At 40.4% G+C, this 24,689-nt stretch overlaps 1 protein-coding gene across 1 annotated transcript in view; it reads left to right on the top strand.

Annotated features, from left to right (window-relative positions):
• Positions 1-24,689, top strand: part of LOC121272162 (apoptosis-stimulating of p53 protein 2-like) — a 98,762-nt gene that overhangs the window by 61,249 nt on the left and 12,824 nt on the right. The window contains exons 10-15 of the mRNA XM_041178672.1: positions 1,419-1,583; positions 6,727-6,878; positions 13,375-13,810; positions 18,270-19,087; positions 21,202-21,339; positions 22,540-22,673. Coding sequence (XP_041034606.1) covers positions 1,419-1,583; positions 6,727-6,878; positions 13,375-13,810; positions 18,270-19,087; positions 21,202-21,339; positions 22,540-22,673 — 1,843 coding nt within the window. The remainder of the gene's footprint in view (positions 1-1,418; positions 1,584-6,726; positions 6,879-13,374; positions 13,811-18,269; positions 19,088-21,201; positions 21,340-22,539; positions 22,674-24,689) is intronic.

Below are 24,689 nucleotides of genomic sequence, written 5' to 3'. Positions count from 1 at the left end.
GTCATTCATTTAGCTTTCTTTTGTTTATATAAAGTGTGTACATGTTATTGACCGAAACTCATTGGTTTGAATAACCCCCCGTCAGATTGTGACCATGGATAGGAGCAGTTAGTTATCTACTGCTGTTCAAAGAGCTTACCATGGAAAAGACAATAGGAAAATATTGAAAAAAATGTCAAGCTGGAGTATTCGATTCGATGTTTTTATCTCTTTAATGTGCTAAATCCTAAATTAATTACTTAACTATGTCTCTGTATTCTGCCTATCCACAAGCTTAATTAATCTGCTTCTGTAGGTACTAGGAATAGTCTCACTTTGATAAGTTGCTAGAAATTTAAAGAAAAAAATCTCTTCTCCACCACCCCCCCCGCTCCCCAAATCTTTTTCTGTTCTTAATAAAAAACATCAAATCATTGGATTTATTTAGTGAGGTTTGAGAATATGTCAAACTGTATTTTCTGGAAGCCTGAGATTTTGCAAAGTGTTAGTGAAATCACACCAGTGGAGTGATTATAAATGTGCATAGACTTGGCCAGTGAATCTTTTAAAAGCTGTGTTGCTAATTGCAAATGTCCTTGGCTGCAAGTGACTAACAGCTTTGAAAGGGGTGGTACAAAATTTCAGGTCACTGGATAGTCAGCATTGCCTTATTTAGGTCTTGCTGATGTCCATTTGAACAGAATGCTAAAAACCTCCAATAGCCATTAATCTCCCAGTCACAATAGTGGGTAATTGTTTAGAATGCATGGAGGAGGGGTGGGTCGAGTATGAATATAAAAAGATTATTGTGTGCTTGCATGTACTAAAGGTCATTAATCTCATTCGTTCCTTTTTGATTTAACAGTGCAGTGTTGCAGAAAAAGTAAGATTTGCTTTACTTGGAAGTTTAGACTGTTCATAATATTTAATATGTTCTTTTTTTGGCCTTCAAGCTGATTTGTAAGATGCTTGTTTTTTGCTTAAGCAACCAATTCTCTCCGAGTGCTGAAGCAAGATGGTCACATTCTTCCCTCTGAATTTTATGTGTATAAATAAAATTATTTCTTTGTTTCTCGGGTATTCACCCAGTAATTCTGCCCCATTTTGGTCTTTTCAGATCTGACACCAACTGCAGCTGATAAGGCAGATGAATTACCCCTAAATTGTTATATAAAATATATAAAACGTTAGCAATGACTATGAATATTGGGATATTCACTTAATGGGGAGTTTCCACGAAGTCTTCAAGTGTGTGGTTGCCAGTTGTGTTGAGTAGTTGTGAATTGCAAATTAAGTAAGCCCGGGACAGCTAACAGAAGGTATTATTGTCCTTTTAAAGGTTACAGCCAACCAAAATTCCAGTGAAGCAAGTTTTCAGCAACAGTGACAACCTCTGTTCTCAAAACATTTATAGCAGTTACATTTTTTTTTGTTCTTAGCTGGCATTGGGACGCAGGCGCAATTGCAGCCGCCACCTCAGGCTGTTCCCGAAAAGAATGAATCGAGTTTTGGTGTTCCTGTTCGTCAGCCTGCAGCAACAGCTTCCTTGAGCATTGGTACCTCAATCCTAGCCAGAGGAGCAACAGTAACCAATACAGGTCAAGGTAATGTCAATGTCCATACATTATTTTTGCTACTTGTGTTGCCAAGAATGGAATGTATTACCATAGTGTGATTTTTCTTCATTCATTACCGAGGAGCAAATGAAGATGAAATTGCTTTCAAGCATTCGTCTGTTCACTTGTTTCAAAACAAGGTTGAGAAAAGTTATAATGGCAGTCAAATGGCTTTACGGAAACTAGGTGAGGAAACACATTTATCGATTTGTTTTAGAAGTCTATGATCGTCAAGCTCCAGCTGAGAAAATTGGTAGGCAGCCACCTTCTGCCCTTTCCTAGTGCCTCCTTTCAAACAGCTACATGAATGTGTGATCTAGTAACTTGGGTGGCTGTTTTGTTTATCTCCGATCTCCAGATTTGGTGATTTAACCTCAATCTTTTACCTTCCACTCAATCATTTGGTTGAGATTGGGAATTTCCTGGGACTTGTAACCATTACTTTGGAAAGAAATATGAGAGTGGGAATGAAGAAATGAAAAGAAGTGAATTGTAATTTCCTTTCTATCCTGTCCCGTCCATTTCTGAATAGATGCAAATGAACAAGATTGGGCCATTTAGCTCCTTGAGCTAAAAGCAAAATACAGCGGATGCTGGAAATCCGTAACAAAAACAAAAATAGCTAGAAAAACTCAGCAGGTCTATGGAGAGGAAGACAGAGTTAACTTTTCGAGTCTGTATGACTCTTCTTCAGAACTAAAGTAAAATAGAAAAGAGGTGAAATATAAGTCATTTGAGGGGGGTGGGACAGGTGGAACTGGATAGAGGGCCAGTCATAGGTGGAGGCAAAGAAGAAATTGCCAAAGGTGTCATAGACAAAAGGACAAAGAGGTGTTGACGGTGGTGATATTAGCTAAAGGATGTGCTAATGGTGACATTAAGAGTAGAAAGCAGGTTGAGCAAGTGACAGATGGCCCTAATGGGGGTGGGGTAGGGGGAAGGGATCAGAATAGGCTGAAAGGTGGAGATAAAACAATGGATGGAAATGAATTTAAAAAATAATAATAGAAATAGGTGGGAAAAAATATATATATTTAAAAAAACTATATAAATAATTAGAAAAAAGGGGGTGAGAGTTCATGATCTGAAGTTGTTGAACTCAATGTTAAGTCTGGGAGGCTGTAAAGTGCCTAATTGGAAGATGAGGTACTGTTCCTCCAGTTTGCGTTGAGCTGCACTGGAACATTGCAGCAGGCCAAGGATGGGCATGAGAGCAGGGTGGAGTGTTGAAATGGCAAGCGACAGGGAGGTCAGGGTCATGCTTGTGGACAGACCGAAGGTGTTCCACAAAGCGGTCTCCCAGTCTGTGTTTGGTGTCTCCAATGTAGAGGAGTATGTTGGGAGCAGCGAATGCAATGGACTAAATTGAAGGAAGTGCAAGTGAAGTGCTGCTTCATTTGAAAGGAGTGTTTGGGCCCTTGGACAGTGAGGAGGGGGGAAGTAAAGGGGCAGGTGTTGCACCTTCTGTCAGCCTTCCAGTGAGATCATTGTTGACCGGTAACTTATCTCCACATACCTGCATTTGCCCCATATCCCATAATACTTTTGGTTAACAAAAATCTAAACTGAGGGAAATGGAGAGGATTCTAGTGTAAACTTTTAAACACAGTGATGGGAATTGAACATCTGTATGAGTGACGTTTTTAGTTGTTCAGCATCCGTGTGTTCTGTTTGTGCTACATTTTAATTTAGAGAATTGTATTGATCCAGTTGCTATAATTGATTTATCACTTTGCCATCAATTGCTGGAAATGCACAAATATGGTGCAATCTGAAGGGTGAGGACAAAAGTTCAATTCACATCACTTGCCATGCAATTCCAACAATTTCTGGACCATTATAGTATTTTAATGGATTTTCAGATATCTTGGCCAGTTATTCTCAAGTTGCAATTGCAATATTTTAAGATTTGTTTTGAATCAGCCTTGCATTGAAATGGATAAAATTGAGTGGTTAAGAAGTTCCAGAAGCCAAATTTAATCATCTATTGGATTACCCCAGCCAAAATCTCCAAGATTTTTGTAATGTTGTAGAATTTGCCTGTGACCAAAGTAACTGTCTTCCTTGACTATGGGCAGAATTTTGCCGTCAGGGGGCGGGGCCTGCTCACCGACGCGTAAAATGATGCGGGTTAACGTCGGGGGAACTCCCAACGTCATCCCAGCCCACTTAAATTTTCAGGAAGGTGGGGGCACAGCAAAATCAGCTGCAGGCCTGCCGACCTGTCAATGGCCAATTGAGGCCGTTGACAGGATCAATTATACAATTAAAGGACCTATACGTCCAACCTTAAGGTTGGCGGGCAGGCCAGGAGCCCCGGCGGACAATAGAAAAAACATGATACCTCATCCACTGGCAGGATGAGGTTTCATGTAGGGTTTTAAAAAGTTTAATAAACTTATTATATAAATTATGAACATGTCCCATCTCATGTGAGATTGTCACATGAAGGGGACATGTTAGGGAATTTTTTTTATTAATATTTTTAAAAGTGTCAGCGATCTCCCTGAGGTAGCACTTAGCCTCAGGGAGATGTGCGCACGCGCGAAAGAGTGCACTCTTGCTTTTGGGGAATCCCCCCCCCCCCGTACAGGAAGTGCATAGCGCTTCCTGCCGGACGTCACACTTGGCGGGCCTTAATTGGCCCGCCCATGTAAAATGGTGGCGGGACCCACTTCTCCGGCGGGGATCGTCTTCCCACCTGCCAGAGATTGGGTCGGGCCCACCCGCCCGACAGGCAGAAAATTCTGCCTGATGGGTGTGCTCAACAGAGCAGGTGTCCAGGAGACTGATCCACCAACATTGCTGTCACCATGGCCCAGTTGTTCCTGAACATACTGAAAACATGACTGCATATGCAATTCATGGCTACCCTTTGTTCAAAAGATTTGGACCCACTTCCTAATCCACTGTTTCTTGGGCTTCCGCTTCCAATGCCACATACTGTTTTTCAGTAACACTCCATTTTTCAATACGTCTTGCATTGTAATGCCATTGTTCCTGATTTATCGTAGTTAGAATGCAGCCTACCTTCATTTGAAGACCTCATATATATCCAATATATTTTTCAACCTTTCTTAGTATAAATTAGATGTTATAGTTCAAAAGAACTAATCATAATCTGATTCATTTACACTCAAGTTGCCTTTTTTGCTTCCTTGCCCTATCTCATTAAAGGAGTATTTCAAATAAAAATACTACTGGAAGTACCCAGCAGGCCTGGCAGGATCTGTGGAAAGGGAAACAGAGTTAATCTTTTGAGTGAATCTGACTCTTCAGAATTGAAGGAAGGTACAAATCTGATGGGTTTTATGCCCTTGAAAGGTGTCAGTGTGGAGGAGAAAGAACAAAAGGGAAGGTCTCGGTATAGGGCAGGAGGGATTAAATGACAAAGATGTCATGGCACAAAAGGGGAAGGGAGTGATAATAGTTGTAGCAAAGAAATAAAGCATTTGTGCAGAGTGAGTGTGAATGCCAGAATGATGAACAACCCTGTCTGAAAGCAAAAAAATAAGATTATGACGGGCACATAAATTACAAATAGGAGCAGGAGTAGACCACATGCTCCGCCATTCAATATGATCATGGCTGATCTTGGACTTCAACTCCATTTTCCCACCCGCCCCCCCATATCCTTTAATTCCCTGAAAGACCAAAAATATGTTTAGCGCAGCCTTAAATATATTCAGCAATGGAGCATCCACAACCCTCTGGGGTAGAGAATTCCAAAGACCCTTTAAGTAAAGAAATTTCCCCTCACCTCAGTTCTAAATGATCGGCCCCTTATCCTGAGACTGTGCCCATGTTTTAGATTCTCTGACCAATGGAAACAATCTAAACTCTAGGGAAGTCCAATTTACTCAACCTCTCATCATAGGACAAACCCCTCATCCCAGGAACCAATTTAGTGAACCTTCACTGTACTGCCTCCAATGCAAATATATCTTTTCTTGTATATAGAGACCAAAACTGCACACATTACTCCAGATGTAGTCTTACCAAAACACTGTACAACTGTAGTAATACTTGTTTATTCTTGGACTCCAATCCCCTTGCATAAAGACCCAACGTGCCCTTTGCCATCCTAATTGCTTGCTGCATCTGCATGTGAACTCACTATGTTCCTTGTACAAGACACCCACTTCTCTTTGAACATCAACATTTGCAACTTTCCCACCTTTCAAAAAATATTCTGCTTTACTTTTTATACGACCGAAGTAAATAACTTCACACTTCCCTACATTATACTCCCTCTGCTGTATTGTTACTCACTCACCTATCTTGTCTATATCTCTTTGCAGCCTCTCTGTGTCCTCCGCACAACTTACCTTTCTACCTAGCTTGTTATCATCAGCAAGCTTGGATACATTACTCTCTGTCTCTTCATCGAAGTCATTAATATTGATTGTAGATAGCTGAGGGCCCAGCACGGATCCTTGCGGCACTCCACCATTTACTACCTCCCAGCTCAAAAGCCCCGTTTGTGCCCACTCTCTGTTTTTTATAGGTTGACCAATCCTCTTTCCATGCTAATATAGTGCCTCCAATTCCATGAGCCCTTATTTTGCTGATTAACCTTTTTGTGTGGCACCTTATCAATTGCCTTTTGGAAATCCAGGTATACTACGTCTGTTGGTTCCTTTTTAACTGCCCTACAAGTTATGGCCTCAAAAAATTCTAATAAATTTGTCAAACAAGATTTCCCTTTGGTAAAACCACGTCGAGTTGTTGCAATCAACTATGCTTTTTAAGTGCAATTTTAAGATTTCCTTAATAATAGATTCCATTTCGAAGTGGTCTATCAAAGGGGTCTGCAGCGAACCAGCGATCCTATCCCTTAAAAGGTCTCTACTCACAGATATCCATCAAATCCATTCCCTAGACTAGGCCTGGTTATTTGATCTAAGGCAAGGTTGCTTGAGAACAGCTTACCCACGCAATTGTTATTTAAAAACTTATGTGAACTTGTACTTTGTATTGCTAAAAGCAACAAGTTTAAAAAATGTAATAGTTAAAAAAGTCTAGTTTTTTAAATTGGCACTCATTGCAACCACTGGCATCAGTTTCCATTCAATGTTGAAACACAACTGAAATAAATGGTTGAACAACATTTTTAAATATGCTTTAACAGTTGGTGATGGTGATGTTGTGATGAGAGACAAGAATGATAAGAGAGTACGTTGCTTCTCCATGTTTGAGTCCATGGACCCACCTGCAGGAATTCCATCGACTGGGACACTAAGGAAAAACCAGAGCAGTGAGGACCTTCTGCGGGAAATTCAGGTATAGAGATGGTTGTTCATAACTAATAGTTTATAGTGGTATTTACTTTTGATGAAGCATTTTAAAAGGTGACCAGATAAAATTCCATAATAATTGCACCCTGTTAGGGCAGCCAAAACCCATCTGTGTATAAAAATTGCTCAATGAAAAGGCAAATATTTTATTACATTTGAATTTATAGAACCTTTTTACTTCAGCTATAGTCTGAATTTATTTTCAGCCTTTTAGGTAATTTTTTCTTTTCCCTTCAAACTAAGGTCAGGGTTGCAGTTTTCTAACTTCTTCTCCCAGGTCTAATATTACACATCCGTATTCTTCCTTAATTTCATTGTAGCAAGGCACTTGTGCAATTCTCCAAACCAGTGAGCTGCTATCCTGATCAGCATTCCTGCCTCAACCAACATCATCAAAAACAGATCCTGTGGACATTTTTTTGTTTTTCCTGGAGCATTGACTTCCATATTTGCCTATATAATAAGTGACTGCACTTCAAAAGTAATTCATTAATTGTAAAACACTTTTTAGGGCTTTCTGACAATGTGATATGGTGATTTATAAATGCAAGTCCTTTCTCTTGAGGAAGTCTTGAGAAAGACTGGCTAAATCTAATATTTCTGCTTCTCGCCCCTCCATGCGCGCGCGCGCGCACACACACACACACACACACACACACACACACAACCCCCCCCCCCCCCACGCCCCAGCCCCGTCAAGATATTTGTACTATTCTACCAAATACTTCTCAAATTCAGCTTGAAAGATCTTGTGGTCCCTTCTTCCAGCCACTTTGTATAAAAATATTGCAAAAAGTTCTACTAACTCCCCTCATCTGATGCTAATTTTCTGTGTGTTTCCTTGTTACCAATTAAACAAGCTTTCACTTTACCCCTCTTAAAACCTTTCTGAATTTTGAAAACCTCGATTAGAGCCACTTTAACCTTCTGTACTCCATTGATAGAAACCCCATTTTTTTCATTCTTGGTAACTGTAATCTCACTTACTGTTCCATCAATCCAAAAAAGATCCATTTACTCCTAGTTGTTGCTTCCTGTACCCTAGCTACCCATTTACTTATGAAGTTACATTCCCTTAAATGCCATGTGCCTTAATTTTCATAATGAATTTTTAATGCGGCACCTTATTGAACACCTTCAGAAACTTCATAAATACATCAATCCTATTCTTATTGTCTATACGTCATGATTTCCTCAAATAATCAAGTTTGATCTTACTTTTCCAAATCAATGTTAAATATTATTGATTAGCCATAAATAAAAAATAAAATACTGCTAGAAATACTCAGTTGGTTAGGCAAAATCTTTGAAGAGAGAAGCAGGTTAAATGTTTCATGGTAAATAACCTTTCATCAGAACTGGAAAAAGTTAATTCAAAACACGGAAGCAACAATAGTAGAGAGGGAAGGAAAGAACAAAATGGAACATTCGCAATCAAATGGAAGGCAGGGGACAGCAAAAGAAAAAGGGATTATGGTGCAGGATGAAAGGGGATAATCCCTTTACACCTCCACCAGGACAGCCTGAGGGTCCTCTGCCTCTTTCTTCATTGGAGGCCCAAGTAGCCCTCATCCACCATCACTCTCTTCCACCTGGCTGAACATTAAACAACCTCTCCTTTTACTCCACTCACTTCCTCCAAATAAAAGGCATAGCTATGGGAATCTGTATAATTCCTACTTATGCCTGCCTTTTCATGCGATATGGGACAAGTAAACAAACAAAAGAGAAAGTGTTAATAGAAAGAGCATATTCATTATGTTGGAAAAAATGGGGCCAGTGATTATCTGAAAATGTTGAACTCAAATGTCGAGTCCAGAAGGCTGTAAAATACCTAATCAAAAGATGAGGTGCTGTTCATCGAGTTCACATTGAACATTGTTGGAATAACGTAGGAGACTAAGGACAGAGAGTTGGGTGGAGAATTAAAATGATAGATAATGGAAGCTCATGGTCACCTTGTGGACTAAATGGAGGTGTTCCACAAAACGGTCACCCAATCTTTGTTTTGCCTCCCCAGTGTAGAAGAGACCACTACATTGAGAAGCAAATACAATTTTCTAAATCGAAAGAAGCACAAACAAATCTCTGTTTCACCTGGCATGTGTGTTTGGGGCCTTAGATGGTGGACAGGGAGGAGCTAGAAGAACAGGTGTTGCATCTCCTGCTCTTGCACTGGAAGGTGCCATGGGGATGATTGAGGAGTAATCCAGACTGTTGTGGAGGCAATGGTACTGTTGGAATGCTGAAAGAGGAAGGGAGGGGAAGATGTGTTTGGTGGTTGCGTCACTCTGTAAAAGTGGTGGAAATGGAGGAAGATAGTTGAATGTGGAGGCTGGTGAGGTGGAAGATGTGTTTGAGGGGAACCCGATCATGGTTCTGAGAGAGAGGGGAAGGGGGTGACAGCAGAAGTTCAGGAAATGGGCCAAGCACACTCACAGGTCCTCTCAATCATGGCGGAGAGGTGTGAAGTATAAAGTGATCCATTTTTGTTGGTAGAATGCAGGGAGACAATAGAAAATAAAGTGTATGATTTTTATGGGGATGTAGGAGCAGAGCATATGTGCATAAACCATTGAAGGTGGCAGGACAGGTTGAGGGAGCAGTTAATAAAGCATTCAGCATCCTGGGCTTTATTAATAGGGGCCCAGAGTATAAAGACAAAGAAATTATGCTAAACTTGTATGGAACACTGGTTTGGCCTCAGCTGGAGTATTGCATTTGCCTAGATGAGTCCAGCTCCAACAACACTCAAGAAGCTTGACACCATCCAGGACAAAGCCGCCTGCTTGATTGGTATCTCTTGCACCACTTTAACATCCACTTCCTCCACCACTGATGCTCAATGGCAGCAATGTGTACCATCTACAAGATGCACTGCAGCAACTCACAAAGATTTCCACAACAGCACCTTCCAAACCTGCAACCTGTACCACCTAGAAGGACAAAGGCAGCAGATGCTTGGGAACACCATCACCTGCAAGTTCCCCTGCAAGTCATATATCATCCTGACTTGGAACTATATTGCCGTTCCTTCACTGTCACTGGGTCAAAATCCTGAAACTCCCTCCCTAACAGCACTGCGGGTGTATCTACGCCACGTGGACTGCAGCGGTTCAAGAAGACAGCTCACCACCACCTTCTCGAGGGCAATTAGGAATGGATAATAAATGCTAGCCTAGCCAATGACACCCACATCCCGTGAAAGAATTTTAAATAAGTTCCAGGTGTCACACTTTAGGAAAGACATGAAAGCATTAGAGAGGGTGCAGAAAAGATTCATGAGAATGGTCCCAGGGATGAGAAACTTCAGTTATGTAGATAGATTGGGGAAGCTGGGACTGTTTTCCTTCGAGAAGAGAAGGTTGAGAGATTGATAGCAGCATTTAAAATCATTAGGGGTCTGGATAGAGCAGATAGGGAAAAACTTCCCATTGGTGGAAGGATCGAGAGCAAGAGGTAACAGATTTAAAGTAATTAGCAAAAGAAGCAATGGTGCAGTGAGGAAAAAAATTTTTCACGCAGCTGTTTAGGATCTGGAATGCCGTGCCTGTGAATATGATGGATGCAGGTTCAATCAAGGCATTCAAGAGGGAATTGGATTTTTATCTGAAAAAGGAAGAATATGTAGGGTTACAGGGTGAAGGCAGTAGAGTACCACACGATGGGCTAAATGGCCTCCTCAGCATTTTAACAATTCTGTGATTCTGAGGGGGATCCTTAGTTGAGGGGAAAAAAGCATTGTACGGGAGATTGCATCATAAGAACAGGAATGAATAAGCCAGGAGACTGAATAGAATCCTCGCAGGAGGTGCGATGGGAGGAAATGTAGTCAAGATTGCTGTGAAAATCAGTGGATTTATAGTTGATATGGGCCGATGACCTATTCCCAGAATGGAGTAAAGAAGTGGAGGAAGGGATGAGTTGGAGGTGGGCCTTGTGAAAGCAAGAGAAGGTGGAAGTTGGAAGCATGTTTAGTGTAATTTTCCAGTTCGGGGTGAGAGCAGGAAATGGCACCAATACCGTCATCAGTGGACTAGAAAAGGCGGTGAGGGAGGCTCCTGAGGGACTGAAACAAAGAATGTTCCACATGTCCAATGAAAAAGCAGGTATAGCTTGCACCATATAGGTTCTCCTAGCAACCCCTTTTACTTGGAGGAATTGAATGGAGTCAAGAGAGAGGTTGCTCTACGTGGGAATGGATTCAGCCAGCCAGATGGTGGTAGTGGTGGGAAAGTAGGGGGGACCCCCATTGGAGCGACATCCTGCAGTTATTTCGCCTCTGCAGACATTCCTGGGGCTGGCTGCACCAGCGCGCCCCACAGAGATGGGGAGGTAATGAAGCCCCATTAAGGCCCCAACGAAGAACCATTCTCCATCATTGCTGCGGCTTTCCCAGCACCACACGGGGGCACCCTGTTGTGTTGGGAACCTGCCAACACTACAGAGGCAGCCTCTTACCAGGAGGTTAGCGGGCCAAGGGTGGCTGAATTAAATTAGCAGCATCAGAGGGCCACAGTCCTCACAGGGGTCCAGGAACAGCCATAGGCACTGTTCTGGAGGGGTCAACCCTCCATAATGAGGTATTTTGAAGAACCTTTGTGATAAAGATGACACTGAAGAGGGAGGTCTTTGTGAGCGCCTCCATTTTGAAGCACCCCCTAGGTCTCCCTCTTCCCCAGCAACACTCACCTTTCTCCATGGGGCTGCCATCCAGACATTGCTGCGGGCCCTCCTCTTGAGCATCCTGCTTCCCTTATCCATCCACTATCCTTAATTGGACGGCAAACATTGAGGCATCCGATTAGGAAGCTGCCTCGTGTAAAGTTGTTCCCGTGAGCATGCCTGGGCCTGGGACCCGCACATTGTCCTGGTGTCAGGAAAATTCAACCACATGAGTCAGCCTAGGCCTCTGGTACTGAACTATTTCAATGGCTGTGAGAATTTTTGTTTTTTGAGTCAGAATGGGAACTAAGGGAAAATTTCTTGATGAGTCAATGAGTGTTACATAAAGCAAACGAGTCTTTAGTAAGAATTAACAATTATGTTTAGGTGAAATCTACTAGATTATGATTAAGTGGAAACCGCCCTGAAGTCTAAAACCTTTCCACATCAGTGCAATGTTGGATGTAACTAATGAATTCCTTGGATATACAGTAACTTTCTCAGTGCTATATTAGAGATACTTTGGCAGTCAGATATATATTTCCGGGTTCAAAACCAGTCCTCCATTTTTTTGCACCCTGTCATTTGAAATGAATTTATGAAAACTTTAGGGCTGAACAATGAAAAAAAATCTTTACGTTAGTAATAAACAAGAGTGATGAAATGGAAGTTTAAAACATTAACCAGATGAAGAGTCATTCGGACTCGAAACATTAACTGTATTCCTCTCCGCAGATGCTGTCAGACCTGCTGAGTTTTTCCAGGTATTTTTGTTTTTGTTTTGGATTTCCAGCATCTGCAGTTTTTTGCTTTTATCTTAGTTGTTAAATCACTTTCTTGATTAAGCTAAGTATAAGTAACCATCTTTTGTTATTCACATTGATTATCCATTGGATTTAGCATTAAAACAACTGCAACAAAAACTTGCGTTTTACAGTGCCCTTAATGTAAAAAAAAAAGTCCAAGATGCTTCACAGATAAGGATATGTAAAGGGCACAATAAGACAGTAATGGAGAGATAAGGGAGAACGTCAACAGCTTGATTGAAGAGATAGGTTTTGAGATCTTAATGCAGAGGAATGTGCAGAGGATTCCAGAGAAGAGAACCCAGGCAGCTGAAGGATCTGCTCCCAGTAGTGGGTTGAAGCAAGGAGGGTGCGAGTCAGAGGTGCAAAATGTTCAAGTAAGGAAAATAGGGCTGCTGGAGATTTCAGAAATAAGATGGAACAAGACAGTTGAGAGATTTAAAGAAAAGGCTGGGGATTTTAAACTCGTGGATTTGAGATAGTCAGAACAGGGGTGATAAGTAGTCCATAATGTTGATGGGATACAAAGATTTGATCAAACTGGATGGGAGACCAATTGAAGTCATTTAGTATGGCAATGGGACAGACATATATAAAGGTTCCAGCTATACAAGATTTGAGATAGGGGCAGAGATGCAGATTTATGATGATCTATGTAGTTTTTACATTGGGTGAATATGAAGAAAGGCTAACCGAAACCCCATGGTTTCAGGTAGCCTGGTTCAACCTTTTGTTGTAACAATTCTGTAATTCTGAGAGGAACCCTTGGTTGAGGAGAAAGAAAGCACTGTATCGAAGATTGCACCACAAGAACAGGTGGGGGCTGGAATCAGTGGCCAAGGAGAAGATTTTTGTGGCACAAAGATGGTAGCTAATTTGTGAAGAGAAAAATGGTTTTTAAAATGAAAGATTTCTAAGCTCAATGGAAATATTAAATGCAGACCCTCATTTATCAAAACTTTTTAAGTTCTATTTTCATTTAAACTAACTTTCTTCAATCTTGACTTTCAGACTGGTAACAAGAATGTGGTTAAAGTACCGCCCCCTGTCCCTTCCAAACCCAAACAGATTTCCTTACCTTATTTTGGACCATCTAGTCTAGCTTCTCCAGGAGAAAACAAGCCAGAATACAGCCCACAAAAGTTAACTGGGACTGTAGGAACAATAGTCAATAAACTGAAGCCAACCCAAACTGCAGGACCACAGCATTGTGCTTCAAATGTGCAACTTCATCCTTCTCCAGAGGCGCCTCCTGCAGCTACTGTTCGACCTTTCACTCCACAACCATCTAAAGAACCTCCATCCCAATCCCTGAAAAAACCAGAGACAGTGGCTGCTAGCTCTATTTACACAATGTACACACAACAACAGGCACCTGGCAAAAACTTCCAACAGGCGGTTCAGAGTGCCCTGACCAGAGTACAGACCCGGCCACAATTCACAAGCGGTAAGTCAGCATTCATTTACTTGAGAGCGGTTGGCTGTTTTGAATTGAGTTTTTGGATTTTGGTGTCTGATCATCCATATATCTAATCTGATGTGTGATATAGGGCACAAAAGTAAGCACTCTTCCCCTTCTCCCATTCCCAAAGTTGTTTTTTTCAATCTAAAGTTGTGGAGATATGTAAAATTATTAGTTTTTGCCCCAGAAGATTTGTAGTTTTGTGTTTCCATACTCACTAATAGTCAATACTGTGGATTGATGCTTTCTGATTGGTAAGACAGTGTTATTCCTTCTTGACATTGTGTGCCAGCACTTGTTGTAGCTGATGTCTAATAACTGAGTTTTTACACTTAATTTTCCTGCTTCAAAGAAATTTTAATGCTTAGCTGGAAATCTCCCCAAAAGAGAAGAATTCTTAAACAAATGTGTGCTCACTTTTACATTCATCTTCTACATGATGACTCCTTTGATGCTAGTGAGATAAGGCAAGCAATGTTCCTTTTATATGAAACAAAAATAAAAATACCTAGAAAACTCAGCAAGTCTGGCAGCATCTGCGGAGAGGAACACAGTTAACGTTTCGAGTCCGTATGACTCTTCAACAGAGCTAAGTAAAAATAGAAAAGAGGTGAAATATAAGCTGGTTTAAGGGATGGGGGTGGGACAGGTAGAGCTGGATAGAGGGCCAGTGATAGGTGGAGATAGTCACAAGATGTGATAGACAAAAAGACAATGAGGTGTTGAAGGTGGTTATATTATCTAAGGGATGTGCTAATTAAGGGTAGAAAGCAGGACAAGCAAGGTACAGAGAGCCCTAGTGGGGGTGGGGTAGGGTGAAGGGAAGGGATCGAAATAGGCTAAAAGATAGAGATAAAACAATGGATGGAAATACATTTAAAAATAATGGAAATAGGTGGGAAAAGAAAAATGTATATAAATCATTGGGGGAAAAAAGGGGGGATCGGAAAGGGGGTGTGGATGGAGGAGAGAGTTCATGATCTAAAATTGTTGAACTCAATATTCAGTCCGGAACGCTGTAAAGTGCCTAGTTGGAAGATGAGGTGCTGTTCTTCCAGTTTGCGTTGAGCTTCACTGGAACAATGCAGCAGGCCAAGGACGGACATGTGGGCATGACAGCAGGGTGGAGTGTTGAAATGGCAAGCGACAGGGAGTTCTGGGTCATGTTTGTGGACCGCATGTCCGTCCTTGGCCTGCTGCATTGTTCCAGTGAAGCTCAATGCAAACTGGAGGAACAGCACCTCATCTTCCGACTAGGCACTTTACAGCCTTCTGGACTGAATATTGAGTTCAACAATTTTGGACCATGAACTGTCTCCTCCATCCACACCCCCTTTCCGATCCCCCCTTTTTTCCCCCAATGATTTATATACATTTTTCTTTTCCCACCTATTTCCATTATTTTTAAATGTATTTCCATCCATTGTTTTATCTCTACTTTTTAGCCTATTTCGATCCCTTCCCTGCACCCCACCCCACCCCACCCCACTAGGACTATCTGTACCTTGCTTGTCCTGCTTTCTACCCTTAATTAGCACATTCCTTAGATAATATCACCACCTTCAACACCTCTTTGTCCTTTTGTCTATGACATCTTTTGGCTATCTCCATCTATCACTGGCCCTCTATCCAGCTCTACCTGTCCCATTGTCCCCCTTAAACCAGCTAATATTTCAACACTTTTTTATTTTTTACTTAGTTCTGTTGAAGAGTCATATGAACTTGAAACATTAACTGTGTTCCTCTCTGCAGATGCTGCCAGACCTGCTGAGTTTTTCCAGGTATTTTTATTTTTGTTTTGGATTTCCAGCATCCGCAGTTTTTTTGCTTTTATCTTCCTTTTATATGATGTTGGCCTGGTTTAAATTGTGGAAATGTTAAGGTGAGTGAAAATCCAAAGTTTCCTTTTGATGTCCTTTCGGCAATTCTTTTAATGTTAGGACAATAAATGGAAGTGATAAAGTAAATGACATGGTAGACTGCTCATGATGTTTGAAACCAAATGTAAAGCAGCCTTCTCTAACATTCATTTCCATTCTATGATTCTAGAATGTGGTGTTACCACCTGGCTCCATGGCCATCTCTCTAAAGACCCCTGTTTGAATCCCTTTGGTCAAACGTCTGCACTCAGCACCAAATCACAAATGGCATCTTATCTAACTGGCTATGGTACATTTCCGTTCTTGTTCTCTTTGACCTCACCACAGTCCTTGATATGGTCAACCATATCACTCTCCACTATGGCCCACCTCCATGGTAACTGCCCTCTCATGACACAGCTACTTTCCACCTATTGAAGTCAATGAGCAGCTCTTCCATGGTAGTTTCTCTTATGAATCCATCACTTTCAGCGATCACCAAAGATCCATACTTGGCTCTCTCCTCTTCCTTGTCTGACCTTCATCAACATCAGGTCAGCTTCCACATGTTATGCCGATGGACAGCTAGAACTGAGCACCAATACTTCTCTTGAACCTCCCCCTCCCCGCCACCATGACTGGCTCTGTGATGTCAGACTGCATTTCCAATGTCAAGTTCAGAATGAGTCAAAATTTCCTCCAGTTAAACATTGATTAACTCTATACACTTGTCACTGATTTAATTCCCCATCCCAACTGTTTTGTCAGACTGAATGAGACTGCCTAAAACCTTCATATCCAATTGATGTCTAATCAAATGTATTAAAGATGAAGGATCTTTTCTAAAACTCAACTGTCCTTATAATGTCCTGTGTCATTCCTGACTCATCTCGCTGACAGAGGTTGGTTCCCTGACCCTCAATGCATTGAATTTGAAATATCTCTAATCTTTCCTTTGCCCTGTTCTGCCCTATATCTGCAATTTTTCCAACCTTGTAGCCTTACACTCTTGCACTCCTTGCACTCTTTGACCCCCTGCCTCAAGTCTATTTCAGACTTCAAAGTTTCAAAGACCTCAGCCTTTTGTACACCCTACACTATCACACAAATACAAGTCATAGTCACTATTAGATATACCATGGAAGTAATTTGTTTTTTTAAAAAGTTTTTTTTTGTGTAACCTGCCTTGGAAGAAGTGAAATGTCCTCATGCACAGCAGTATAATGTAAGGCCAGAGTTAGTATCCTGATGTAATTTTGGGGAAATATATTATGAAAGAAGCCTTTTCTGTAGAATGGAACTACAAGGTTTAGTCTACTGCAGCTAAATCATTTTGTTAAATTAGAGCTTGAACAGGTGATTTTCCAACGGGTTTTCACAAAGTCCCAAAAGTCACAGAAAAATTATCTATTTGATAGATTTTAAAGCTTCAAGAACTCTGAAACTAAGAGTATACTGTGCAAAATGTACAGCTTTAATAAAAATGAATACAGTTTAACTTAAAATTGGCTCCCTCCAGAACTGGTAGAAATATTGATTATATCAGGCTATTTACTATAGTTGGGTTCTGAACTTTCTGCTGCATCAGATAAACTAAACAACCTATTGAATTGAACATCATTTTATTCTGTTATAAAACTACACAGTGTAGATTGCTTCATATTATCCCTGCTTTCTTCCATGCACACTATCTTGTTTACCAGCCCAAAAAGATTGTCAGTTCCAGTGAAGGAATAACTCCCACTTCCTTGTCACTAGCTTTTTCCTCATCCTCTCCCAACTCAATGCCACTAATTTAATAATGTTATGATCACTCATTGCTCAAAAAGGGGCTTGGTTTCTCTTGAAATTTATTTTCTTATCACGTTATTTTTAAAATTCCCACATCCTTCTCTAACAGACGACATCTCCTTTGGACTGCAATTTCCTATAGACCATCCAGCACACATGTTGCCTGACTGCAGTTGCCTCATACTAGTTTCCTCATTGCCGTTGCTGCCACAATTTCATTGAATCTTTGCAGTTTGTGTACAGATGGTAGGCTGCCTTACTGGGCAACGGGTGCATACATCAGGTGTGATTCGCACAATGATGAGTAATCTTACAAACATCCTCAGCCCAGATTCCACCATTGTATCCATTTTGGTCTGGGTGAATCCTCCTTAAGTGTTTGTTGTAATAGGGCTGATTTACATTGGAAAAATATTGAGTATTGCCACTGGGATATTAAAACTGGGATTCGGCATGACAGAGTTTGTTATAGTGAAGTTATGCTATATTTTTATATCCGTATAACAATAGCAAATGATAGAAATGGTGCAGGTCATCCAGAATCTGGAAAGAGAAAAGACAGCTGTTTCAGCTGTATACTAAAAGATAAACAGGCATCATGGTAAGATTGGATAATTGGCAAAATCAAGGAAGGGATTTTTCTCTTGCTGCTTCTTGACTAACCAGCTGGTATATATGTGAAATTTAAGGGGAAAATTCATAAGTAAATAGTGATTCGGTAAAAATTGCTCATTAAATAAATGTTCAAACATTATCTGTAACTGTATTTGAGTTCCACATTTTGTTAATTGCAGTGTATGGCAAACCAATAATTCCTGGATCCTCGCAGAATTACACAAACAATCAGCATCCAACTGACCAGGAAATTAGTAGTATGTATTCAAAGAGCCAAGATAAACCAGACTGTCCTGATTCTGAGATTGATAATGCAGCATCTCCAGCAGACCACTCGGAGACTGAACGCATTCCACGACCACTGAGCCCCACCAAGCTCCTGCCTTTTATGTACAATCCGTACCGAAATCAGAGCGATGCTGACTTGGAAGCATTAAGAAAAAAACTGTCCAATGCTCCAAGGCCACTGAAGAAGCGTAGCTCTATTACGGAGCCAGAGGGACCAAATGGACCCAATATTCAGAAGCTGCTATACCAGCGCACAACACTGGCTGCCATGGAGACAGCTAGTCCAATGCCATTCTATCAACCAAAGCAACCTGCTCTTTCATCTGCAGAAGAGAACACTATAGATGAAAGCACAGATCTCAGTGTTAAACTGGAGGAAGATATGACAGCTACAACAGATGTCACTCCAGATCAGCTGGAACCAGTTCTCAAGAAGGAAACTGAGGCACCAGGTGCTGAAGAACTTGTTTCATCTTCTCCATGTGGCCCTGCTCCTGTTCTGGAGGGACAGAATCCAACTTCTCCTATTTTACCTTCTGTGGAAGAGCAACAGAATCAGGAAAGCCCACTCTCTCCGGAAGAATTAGCAGAAGAATATCCCCCTTACCCGCCTCCTCCATACCCTGTTACTGGTGAACATGAGAATATAGGAGATGATAGCTTTAACATGCGTCCACCTGAAATTACTGGACATACCGTCCTACCGCCTGTGAGTAATACATACTTTTAAGATTTTAGTTGGAAACTTGAAATCATTAATTGACTTCTTTTGGGTTTGCGCAAATGATTTATACGGATATGGAATTTGTTTGGCAACAATGCTTTATTTACGTTATTTCCAATTTAAACATTTCCAACCAGAATTAACAAATCTCCAGTTATCACCAAATGCTATTCAGTTTCCTGAAAACATGCTTAACAGTTCAAAATGTTCGTATTGGATGGCGGAGCAGGCTTGACAGGCCATTTGAATCAAAATGGGCATATTTTGGACTTATTTGGACCCTAATATATGTATATATGTATTAGCAAGTGGATTTAATTGAATTGATCCTTTAGTAAGTCTTCCTTTGGCAATCAGATGTTGGCAGCATTGGTATACTTTATCATTTTTACCCAACGATCTATTTTTTATTTAGTTTGAAAAGTAATGGTACTGGGATTGTACTTACTTTCCTTTGAAAGAATGTTCTATATTAGTCAAAGTTTTAGCACTCTGATAGAACAAAAATAAATGTCCTCATTTTGACAAAACCCTGGGTAACCTGTCATTTTACAAATACTACTGAGTTGAATTGCACTTGTTTGCACTGGCTAGACTTTAGACCAATATACAGAGCATTCTTTGCTGGTGTAAATTTTATTAAGTCCTCCTGTTCTAATTTGATCATTGAAGTGCACTAATATTTTAATAGAGCTGTGTTCCAAAATTACCTTAAGGTTGACAGTTTTTCAGCCCTTTTGTACAACCGTTGATATTTAAACTGAGTAATAAATTTCCTCTGTTGTTATTTGACCCACATTTCATAACATGTTGGAGTTTACTTGATTGTTTTTTCATTGTTGCTACTTGATCTCTCTACTATCTGCTTCATCCAAAAGAGCTAAGGTATCACTGACATAGAGGCATTATATAGTGGAATCTCCCTTATCTGCCATAATGAATAGGTAACAGAATTTGACAGCTTATTGAGAACCTGACAAGATAAAATTACAAATGGAATTAAATAGCATAATATACAACATAGAAATAAAAATCTTAGAGAATGAGTCTCTAACAATATTTCAAATTGATTTTTTGTTAGTATTTCGTGTTTGGTAAGTTATGGGTATTAGACCTGCACATTATTTCCACTGATTCTTTTGACACTAGTACAAAGAATGCTTACTCCCTACCAAAAGCGTACTTTAGAAAACTGATAATTTTACAAATTTGAAAATATACTTGGTACATTATCCCGTCCCAGGTACCATTTTTTAAAATTCTTAAATGAGACGTGAGCATCACTGATTGCCGATCCCTCATTACCTTTGAGAAGGTGGTGGTGAGCTGCCTTCCTGAACTGCTGCAGTCCAACTGATGTAGGCACACCCATAGTGCTGTTAGAAAGCAAGCTTCAAGATTTTGATCCAGTGACAATCAAGGACTGGTGATATAGTTCCACGTCATGATGGTGTGTGACTTTGGGGGCGGGGGAGGGAGCTTGCAGGTAGTGTTCCCAAGTACCTGCTGCCTTGTCCTTACAAAATAGTAGCGAAAAGGAAACATAACTGATCCAAGGTCCACTGCTTTTTCAACCTGGTATTGATACCTTTAAAGATTTTCAGAGGCATATGAGTACTCTGATAACTTTCTTGCGGTATTTTCCTGTTGCAATCATCACCTCTGTTGAAGGCTTTAAGTCATTGCTAGAATATGGTTTCAGGGGCACTGACCAACCCTGCTTTATACCATTATTCATATTGACAAAATTGTTTGATCACCCGCCCGTAAACCACCTTTGCATGTTTTACTACGTTTGCTACGTTAAAGGCATTATATAAATGCAATTTGTTGTTAACAGAGATATAGAGTGACAGTATTATATGACAACATCACATTCAAACCCAGTCATATGCCCACCTCTCCCACACTTTCTTCCAGCAGTGATCACTGAATAGGTATCACTTGTCAACACATGTAGGCTCCCTAATGACTCATATTTGTCCTATCTGATATTGCCTAGTGACAAAATTATGTACTGTGCTAGTCCATTTCTAGCAGCAGTATAGTCTATTGCTTAGTTCATGTCTCAATGTTTATTTCATTTTTATTGGTTTTAGGGAAAGAGAACAAACCTGAAAAAGCTCGGCTCAGAACGCATAGGTCATGGAATGAGAGTGAAGTTTAATCCTGTAGCACTATTACTTGATTCTTCTTTGGAAGGTGAATTTGATTTAGTCCAGCGCATCATTTATGAGGTATGTTAGTACCTTCAATGTAATTTGATATACAATAGGTGCAAATCTTTGTTTCCTACATCAGTATCTAGATTTACTGGACTTGGGGACATGTTGAAATACAATCAAGAAAATGGGCTGAATTTTATTTTCAAGGTGGGCATCATGGGCTGAAAAGCCATGGGCGATCCTGGGACCCACGGCCGGTGTTTTATGGGAGTTAGGCAATTAATTAGTTGTTGTTGGGGCTGTTGAGCTGCTGACCAACCAGAGGGCAGCAGTCTCACCAGAGCTACCAGGAGCGGTGGTCACTGCTGCGACTGCACCTGGAAGAAGAGAATGCCATGGAAGGATGTTAAGCGCAGAGGGGTGGAGGGTGGTGTTGTTGAGCGCAGGCAACATCATTGCCATGTAGTTTCCTCCTTGGGCCAAAGAGTGCCTGAATAGGAGGGTCCCCTTAGACAGCAGGGAGGCTGCTAGGGTTCCGTGGTGGTCACTCCACCCTGTGGAGAGCCCACCCGACACTGTTAAAGTGCCAGCAGCGGCAGGAAGAGGCCCTCATTTGGCCACTTAAAGTGGCTTAGCTGACCTTATGCAGAAGGGCCTTCATTTCCCCGCTACTGGTAAAATGGTATGGCAGAAGGACACTCCACCTCACCTTCCCTCACCATTTTATGGTCCTCCCAACTCACCCCAGAGGGCTAGAAAAACCCAGCCCAATGTTGCCCAATGTTTATCTACTGTGCTTGATGGTTTGCTACCATGTGTTGTTTGCATGCAAATCTGCAGCACCTGCTTGACAGGACAAGGAGCACTGTGGGTAGTCCAATCCAGAAAGAAATTAAATAATTTCTCTCTTTTTTGGAGCAAACCCGGACTAAATGCTCATTTTTCTGAATTGGTTTTCTAATGTGAGTTGGCTGCTAAATTCAATAGCATCCTAAAATAAAGAGCTCAGTTGGCAAGTGTATTGACACTACCTGATTATTGAATTTTTTTTTCCAATTTATTTCAAGAATGCTGTATCTGGAAAAATGCAGATTTCCATGCTTGTGGCTGAATAGTGTTGGAAATCGTTCTAAATGTTGTGTATGTAATATGGGAACACTGGATTTGTTTTTAAGGAATATGACTATACAACTTATCAGTTTGCTTTCATGTTTGGTTTAAAAATTAATTTAAAAATCCATTTTTGTTTGTAATTTGCTGTTCTTTGTATAGGTGGAGGATCCTAGTCAACCAAATGATGAAGGAATTACAGCCCTGCATAATGCTGTCTGTGCAGGTCATACAGAAATTGTGAAGTTCTTAGTACAGTTTGGAGTGAATGTTAATGCAGCAGATAGTGATGGATGGTAAGTTGTAAAATAAATATGATTGAAGCTTATTTAATTACCTTGTTACTTAATTCCAAAGGCGGTAATGGCAACTTCTGTATAAAAACAATGTTGCATATTCTTTGTGTTGTTGGGAGGCATTTAAAAAAAAATTCTATTGTTTTGCAGTGTACTCAAAACACCTTAACATAATTAAGTTCTTAAACAATTAGCAATGTTCCAAGAAAATCCTGTGGAATATTGTTAATGAAATATACATTTGGTTGAATAATTCTTTTAAGTATTGCATGTGATTTAAATCACCTTTCAGTATTCTACACAAATCTCGTTAATATAAGGTAGCAATTGATATAAATTGACCATCAGAAACAAATGGTTTTGCTGCATGGATGGGACTGATGGCCAGTTTCACTAAACTAAAACATTGCATATCTTTTTTATTTTCTCCCTGATTGATAATAAAGCTATCTCTGATAGATTTGTGAACCCTGGTCATTGTGAAAAAACATACATAAGCAATAATTCAATATTTTTATACACTAAACAATTTAGTGAGGAAAAAATGTAATGCCGGCAAAAACTCCCTCTTTCTTCCTGTCTTTAATGTTAAACAATTCTCCATTTAAAAAAAAAGTTGAGTTTGGTGGTTTGATGTATAGAGGCTTAAACACTGATGCTCATAAGTTGATTTAGCTCAGGGATTCAAAACTTGTTCTTGTTTATTTTGGATTTGTTCCTCTGCATGAACACTGTCAATCAAAATTGAATTAAGAAATTAAACAAGTCTTTAATACTCAAATGTAATCTAACTACTGTACTTAAGGCCATCTTCAGTATATCCTATTAAAATGCTGCACAATTTTTAACAAGGTAAGTTTTGATTCTCAGAAAAAAATGAAAATTCTCAATCTTGAATCCTTTACTTCAGTGACTTTCACTTTTTTGTCTTGGGGAAAACACCATTCCGTGATTCAGCTATGTCCCAAATGTCCTTAGGTGTTCCAGTGTTCTTGCTATTTTGTCCTTTGCAAGGATGAGTGTTCTTCCAAGCACAGTACTTCAACTGGTTGGCCAGCTGAAAACTAGGGCAAGTTTGCTATTGAAAAAGAGTTATTCAGATTTCACAAAGCTAGCAACTTGTTACCCTTTGCTTCGCTGTTCCACTGTTAATTACTGAATCACCCTTAACTAGCATTTTCAAGTTTCCATGCTCTATGTTAATTTTTCACAGTGCCGCAATTATCTACCTTGTCCTTGTACTTTTGATCAAAGATCACAGATGTATATATGTACCTGCGTTCATTAAAATTATTGACGAGCCAAATATTCAAATTAGGATAAAATAAGAAATCTCATATTCTGGTTTGGCAAAATTTTGGTTAATCTGACAGAATGAGTCTTACCTTGTGTTTGGGCTTAAGAGATTGCCTATCCCTGAACTCCTATTGTATCACTCACGATAAGGAACTCAGGATTCTAGCAAGGATTTTACCAAGCTGAATGTAGGAGGTGGAGAGGACATCCAAATGGGAGAATAAAAGGAGCAAAGATAGCGTATGGGAATAGATTAGTGGCTAACAGAAAGGGGAGCCCAAAAGTCTCTTATAAAATGCATAAATATCAAAAAGGTATTTAAAGGAAGGGTGGGGCGATTTGGAACCTAAGAAGAGATCGCTTGTGGAGGCAGCGGACATAGCTGAAGTACTAAATGAATACTTTGCCTCTGTCTTCACTAGAGAATAGGATGTTGTCAATGAACAGTAAAGGAGGAGACAGTTGCAGTACTGTGCAAATGAAAGGTATTTTAAAGATTGATAGTCCTCAAAGTAGAAACATTCGAATGGGATCATCCTAGGTTGCTGAAGGATGCAAGGGTGGAAATTGCAGGAGCTGTAGCCACAATTTTCCAGTCCTCCTTGGATGTGGGGAAGGTGGGGATTGCAAATGTTACACCACTGTTCAAAAATGGGGAAGGGAAAACCCAGCTAGCTACAAGCCATTTAGCCTAACATCAATGGTGAGGAATCTTTCAGA

Source organism: Carcharodon carcharias, chromosome 2 (genome assembly GCF_017639515.1).
Source record: "Carcharodon carcharias isolate sCarCar2 chromosome 2, sCarCar2.pri, whole genome shotgun sequence".
NCBI lineage: Eukaryota > Metazoa > Chordata > Chondrichthyes > Lamniformes > Lamnidae > Carcharodon > Carcharodon carcharias.
The sequence above is the reverse complement of the archived record's forward strand: the minus strand, read 5'-3'. Positions and strand labels throughout refer to the sequence as shown.